The sequence below is a fragment of the Mugil cephalus genome, chromosome 4 (genome assembly GCF_022458985.1).
Source record: "Mugil cephalus isolate CIBA_MC_2020 chromosome 4, CIBA_Mcephalus_1.1, whole genome shotgun sequence".
NCBI lineage: Eukaryota > Metazoa > Chordata > Actinopteri > Mugiliformes > Mugilidae > Mugil > Mugil cephalus.
In genome coordinates this window covers 1,916,105-1,922,928 of record NC_061773.1, presented here as the reverse complement: position 1 = coordinate 1,922,928, position 6,824 = coordinate 1,916,105, and the positions used below count along the sequence as shown (strand labels likewise).

Genomic DNA, 6,824 nt, shown 5'->3' with positions numbered 1-6,824 from the left:
TGGCACCCTTTGCTGTAAATCAGTATGGAAACACATTGTAACTCACCTGTGGTAAATCACAAATGAGAATCACCCATGATAAATTTTCTGTGCGCATGTGACATGAACTAGCCAATGAATGATGACTTCCGTGTTTTAAAAAGCCATCTGTTATCCCCTGTTCCTTTGTCACAATAGTGAAGACAAAGGAGCTGTCTGAGGACTTCAGAAGTGCGATAATTAGCAAACACAAGACCTCCAACGGGTATAAGGCCATCTCCAAATACCTTGGTATCCCTGTTTCAACAGTGCGTAATGTTATTGAGAAGTTTGCTAAGCATGGAACGGTCAAGAACCTCCCTGGATGTGGGGGAAAGAGAAAAATTGATGAGATGAAGTTTTTGAAGGTTGGTGCGAATGGTGGAAAAAAAAACCCACGTCAAACATCCACAGACCTGAAGGCCAACCTGGAACAGTCTGGGGTCATGGTTTCAAGTACCATACGCCGCACACTAAACCAAACAGGGCTTCATGGGCGAAGGCCAAAGAATGGCCAGCAATGGTCTCAGTCTGATTGAAAATCTTTGGTATGAGCTGAAATCTGCAAATGTTCAAGAGCTTGAACCATATGCAAAGAAAGAGTGGGAGACAATACCAGCTGAGAAGTGCAAGAAGCTTATAGATGCTACAAGAAACGTTTGGAGGCTGTCATCACTGCTAAAGAGTCTGCAACCAAATATTAAAGAGGGGTGCCATTATCGCTGCACATGCTGTTTTTTCTGTTTCTTCTTTGAAATAACAATATGTAAGTTGAAAAAAAACTATTTTCTTTGTTAAATTACTTTGTAGCTCCAATTAAAAGATCCTTATGATATACATTTGGTACATTCCCATTTATTTCTGAAGATATTGTAGAGGTTATGCAAAAAAAAAAAAATGAAGGGGTGCCAATAATGGTGAGCAGGAGTGTGTGTGTGTGTGTGTGTGTGTGATATTACACATTGCTGAAGATTAAACCAGTGGTTTCAAACATGGATTCTGACAAAAAAAAAAGCGGTGTGTCAAATAAAAAGATGTCAAATCAAAAAGATGGTTCAAACCAGATTCATCTCCAGGAGATTAAACAATAACATGCAATGTACACACACTCACACTTCACTATTAATAATCTATATATAATATGTGAGACAGAGGGAACTTAAATTCTATAACTAGATTTTGCTGGTATACCCATGTATGTATAGATGGATATCATTATGATATTAGATAGGAGGAATTACAGTCAGCAAAAGATTCAATGTATAAAAAAATATATATAAATATACCTATTAACATTGTTGTATATTTCTACATTACTGTATTGGCATTTTATCTTAAGTGAATGTGTTCATCCTCCACCAGTCCATCTTATTACCTGTAATTACACCGATGTTGCGCTAGGCGGCAGCACCCACTCTAAATGCTCCCCGAACAAAGACTGACAGAAAGACGCGGAGGAAGAAAAATCACGGACAAAAACATTAGTGTTTGCGTTTTTATTAAAACACGGAACCATGCAAAGTCTTTAGCTTCAAGGAAACTATCCAGACGTAACATTAATGCTTGTTTTTTTATGGTATAAGACGGTCCTCATTATTTAACTCGCTGTCTATCAAACATGTTAGATGACGGCTCATCTAGAAATGAGCTCGCTGGTGGAGATTCAGAGACTGGTTTGTCAAATGAACGGGTCTTTAAACTCGGTGACGGGACCCCGTCCTCTAAGTTCCTGCAAGCTGAACTGGAGCTGAACGCCCACCTGAGTGGGCTCACCTTCAGCGAGCCCGTCCGATACATCTACAACCCGCTGGAGTACGCCTGGGACACTCACCGCTGTTACGTGGAGAGATACTGTCAGGCCGGGCAGAGCGTCCTGTTCCTGGGGATGAATCCCGGACCTTTCGGCATGGCACAGACGGGGGTGAGCTCCGCTTTAGTCTAATCACACTTTATAAATGACGTCTGGTATGACAGGGACATAGTAATAAAGCCACTTATTACACTTTCATTGCAAACACGTAACACTTAAGATTGGCTCTGAATGCGGAAGTTAATCTAAACAACAACTTCCACAGTGTGTCAAATTTTAAGGACTTTGAGTTGGAGTCTCACTTTGTGTAGAAAAGGGATTTTAAAAACCTAAATAATCAATCAGGCAATGATATCCTGTAGAAGAGCAGCAAGTGTTCGCATTTTAAATGCAGGGAAGAAAAGGTAATATAAGATCCTTTAATTTATCCCACAGTGGGCAAATTTGCAAAAATGTCTGATTCTGATTGAAAGTAAACATAAAAAAGTGAACATACACTCCTGGTCAAAATCTTAAGAGCAGGTACAAAATTAAAAGAATTTGCTTTTTGTATCGTTGGATCTTAAGTAGGTTCTTCAAAATGCATAAAGAAGAAACGCGAGAAAGAGACCAAAAATGTTGAATGGGCAATTTATTGAAAACAACTGGCTGTTCATCAGCTGATCAAAAGTTTAAGACTACAGCCAAAATCTGCACAAGAATTCGGATTCTATGTCATTTTCTGTCAAGCTGTCACATTGTCAAGACCTCCTGATGGCAAAAGCAAAAAAGCTCACTGTCTTACTCTCACAGCCCCCTCTTACAATGTGCCATTGCTTCTGAGGTTGGACGCAGTAAGACAGTAATTTTGAATTTCTTAAAAGATCCTGATATGATCCCGTTATGGAACAAAAAAGTCAACTGGTAGACCCAAAAAAATCTCAGTAGCCCTGAACATAAAACATCTTCAAAGGCCACATCTCCTTCAGCGCCACAAAATTGCCCGTTTGGACTTTGCAAGGGAGCATCAAACATGGGATATTCAAAGGTGGAAGAAAGTTTTATTTTCTGACGAAAAGAAAAAAGTCAACCTTGATGGTCCTGATGGCTTCCAACAATACTGGCATGATAAGGAGATGCCACCTGAGGTGTTTTCTGTGCGGCACGATGGAGGGGGCGCCATCATTATCTGGGGTGCTTTTTCCTTCAATGGAACAATGAAGCTTTAGGTTGTGCAGGGGCGTCAAACAGCAGCTGGCTATGTGGAGATGTTGCGGCGGGCATCCCTTGTGACTGAGGGCCCTCGTCTGTGTGCTAATGACTGGGTTTTTCATCAAGACAATGCTGCAGTTCACAAAAACAACAAGACTTCTTCCAGGAGAATAACATCATCCTTTTAGATAATCCTGCATGTTCCCCTGATTTAAATCCGATTGAGAACATTTGGGGATGGATGGCAAGGGAAGTCGGTTCCAAACAGCGGATGCCCTTCATGAAACCATCTTCGCCACCCGGAGCAACATTCCCACTAGCCTTCTGGAAACACTTGCATCAAGCAAGCCAAAACGAATTTTTGAAGTGATCCACAAGAATGGTGGAGCTACTCATGATTGAGTCCTTTTTTGAGATTTCATTTCTGTTTTGAGGGGAATTTGTTTTTTTTTTGAGCCATGATCTTAAACGTTTGATCACCCGATGAACATCCTATTTCAGTTACATTGTTGTTTTCAATAAATTGCCTGCTCAAATTTTTTGGTCTCTTCCTCCCATTTCTTAATTTTTGCATTTTGAAGCTCGAGTTGGAACTCTCTTACGATCCAACAGTGCAAAATGCAAAATCTTAAAATTCAATGATCAGGAGTGCATCTGTTAAATGTTGAATACACAGTGAACTGATAAGTAGAGTAGCCTATAACAGCCACTCCAATAAATGTTGCTTTGATTTTGAGAGTAATCTTAAAGGGAGTGGTGGTGGATTCTTCCTGTCTTCCCTTTCTAATATTTAGACAAGAGTGGCACACGTCATATACTGGCTTCTTTAAATGAATGTCATGTTTTTGTGCTACAACTATAATTAGCTCAAAGCATCATGTCTACACACAGGTTCCATTTGGTGAAGTGAGGTCAGTCGTCGAGTGGCTGAAGATCACAGGGGAGGTTGGTTGCCCTCACGACGAGCATCCTAAGCGACGGATCACTGGGCTCGCCTGCACTCAGAGTGAAGTCAGTGGCGCTCGCTTTTGGGGCTTCTTCAGAAAATTGTGTGGCGAACCAGCGCTGTTCTTTCGACACTGCTTCGTGCACAATTTGTGCCCTCTAATCTTCATGAGTGCCAGCGGGAAGAATCTGACACCCCCCGAGCTGCCTGCTGGTGAACGGGAGGCCCTGCTCAAACTGTGTGACATCGCGCTCTGCCAGGTGGTGGAGGCACTGAATGTCTCCATGGTGATTGGTGTGGGAAGGGTGGCAGAGCAGCGAGCGAGGCGAGCTCTGTCTGCTGCAGGTGTCAACGTGCGAGTTGAGGGCATCATGCATCCGTCTCCCAGGAACCCGCTTGCCAATAAGGGCTGGGAGGATGTGGCTAGAGCAAAGCTGGCAGACCTGGGTGTTCTCTCGTTACTCAACAAGTCTTGAACTGATCAGTAGCCGTATGGAGAGCACTCACTCTGTCAATGGATCAGCATGTGTGAACAAATGTTGGATGTCTCCGTGACAGTGGCATCAAACTCCTGCTCTTTTATACACTAATGCCTTCAAAAACTGTACCAATCACAGTTACTGGGAATTGTCTGTTCCTTTTCAAACGGGTTTTTACTGATCAATAGATGCAAATCAATAGTGGAAGAGAAGTGGAACTACAGTATTTCTGCACTAATGTAACTACAAGGTACTTCACATATATAGTATCTTTATGCACATGTATTGTATCTTTATGTAAATAAGTGTGTACAGCCTTTGGGGCTTTGGAGTTCGACATAAACATAGAGATTTTAATAATACAACTCACAACACCCACAACTCACAACATGAATTCATATGGAAAATACCATGATTAAAATGTCTTCTACACATGAGGAAAGGTTTGCTTGTACGCCTACAGACAATAATTCACCTTCATCATATAATCTAATTAAAAGAATTTTAAGTTTTAATTTGAACTTAACATTAAAAACCATGCCTCTTATCATTCAAACAGGCACCAACATATAATGTTATAATTGGTGCTTATAATGCAACAGGATGCCATATAAATTCTGTGGCATTATCATGTTCAGAAATAAATTTAATTTTACAAACAAGGTCTTGCAAAAAATACACGTGCATATGTTGTATATGCAGGACTATTATAGAAGGTCATTTATGTAGCTGTTAAATATATTTTTATCATTAATTTTGATGTATTGAATGTATGTTTTATGTTTATATTCTGTTTTTTTGTGGTATTTCTGAGCACAGTGATCTTGAAAAGAAACCTTCTTGTTTTTCAAATAAATGTTAAATGGGACAACATGTTATTTATTTCCAAGATAAAGGCTCCCTGACAGCTGACAAGGCTATTGTTTAACTTAGCATGTTAGCATGGTAGTATTAATGAAGGAAGGCTAGAAATGTTAGTCTGCATGCAGTAGTCTGCATGTTCCAGAAACTTCATACATTACATTACATACATTACTGAGTTGGATGACAGTTAAAAGTAATTAAGAGTGAGTCAGCATCAGGCCCCCAGCAGACCTGGTTCATAATTTGATATCTAATAATAGTTTAGCTGTAAATGTGTCATTCTGACACATGGTAATCTGCAGTCCTTTATTTCGGCTTTGTGAATCCCCAAGCACATATAACAACAACACACTTTCTGTTGGATCAAGGAAATATTTAATATTAATTGTACTAAAAAGCAACACTCTGTGGAGATTAAAGCCATATCACAAGCAGTGGTGAATACTGTGAAAGGCATGTTAACTTATTTGGGGTTAGTACAGCACTGCTGCCTTCAACTGGAACTGGATACCTTTCTCTCCCAGTCCCACCAAAAACTGAAGAAACTCATTTTAAGATTTTAAATGACATTTACCCTTGCAATGAATTTCTTAGACAAAGATTTAATTTGGAAAGAAACAATTGTAAGTTTTGCAACTTTGATACTGAAACGCTTGAACATGTATTTTTTAATTGCCAATGTATCAGAACTTTTGGGGGACTCTTTCAAAACTGTCAAAACTGTCAGTCCTGAAAAGGCCTCCAAGCACCGACTTTAAATTTCAACACTATTAAAATCGGAGTTTTAATGCAGGACAAAAAAAGAAAGCTATGCTATATAACACCTTAATTATTATGGGGAAGCATTTTATCCATAGATGTAGATTTTCAAATGTCACACCACTGTTTTTAATTTTTATGAATGAGCTGATTAATTTCAAAAAAACTTTGAAACATAAAAACTAAACAAGCCTTATGTGTTTACAATAGCTCTGACTCTGACTTTTTTTGATTTTCTGATTTTGTTTTTTGTTTTTTTATATTAATTTTCTGTTGTGTTTTGATGATACGGTGTTGTTTTCGTGTATTTACATGCTACACCTTGACTGGAATATTTGATTATTCCTGACTTTGCAATGCTGGAATTTGTTAATTAAATCAAATAAAAACAAAAACAAACAAACAAAAACTTTCTGTTGGGTGTGGGTTTGTGCCACTATGCTGCCATCAAGTGTTAAAAGTGGGAACATGTTTCTTGCGCAATCACAGGATAAAATCAAAGTGAAAGACTGAATCCTCAAACTGGATGATGAGTTGAATGATAAAACAATACTACACTCATTTAGTATTAACAGAGCAGTGTGAAACAAGATTTCCACATTTTTTTATTTATATTTATATTGTTTGATTCCACGGTGGTGTGTTCACTTAAGTTGTTATTAAAAGAAACGTTGAGTCTTGAGGTCAGCCCCCACCGAACCTGACCCCCACCTGTTCCACTACCAAGAATTACAATGAGCAGAAAGTGGCAGCAGGA

General features: G+C 39.2%; 1 protein-coding gene across 1 annotated transcript; it reads left to right on the top strand.

Annotated features, from left to right (window-relative positions):
• The first annotated feature begins 1,449 nt into the window (after nt 1-1,449).
• On the top strand, nt 1,450-6,476 carry smug1 (single-strand-selective monofunctional uracil-DNA glycosylase 1). The gene is made up of 2 exons (XM_047581788.1): nt 1,450-1,939; nt 3,911-6,476. Exons 1-2 carry the CDS (start codon nt 1,637-1,639, stop codon nt 4,439-4,441), a joined length of 834 nt encoding a protein of 277 aa, XP_047437744.1. The 5' UTR covers nt 1,450-1,636; the 3' UTR covers nt 4,442-6,476.
• Nucleotides 6,477-6,824: the final 348 nt, after the last annotated feature.

Coding starts and splice junctions, on each gene's coding strand:
- smug1 (XM_047581788.1), top strand. CDS start 1,637: ATGTTAGATGACGGCTCATCTAGAAATGAGCTCGCTGGTGGAGATTCA. Junction 1,940..3,910: donor TCGGCATGGCACAGACGGGG/GTGAGCTCCGCT, acceptor GTCTACACACAG/GTTCCATTTGGTGAAGTGAG.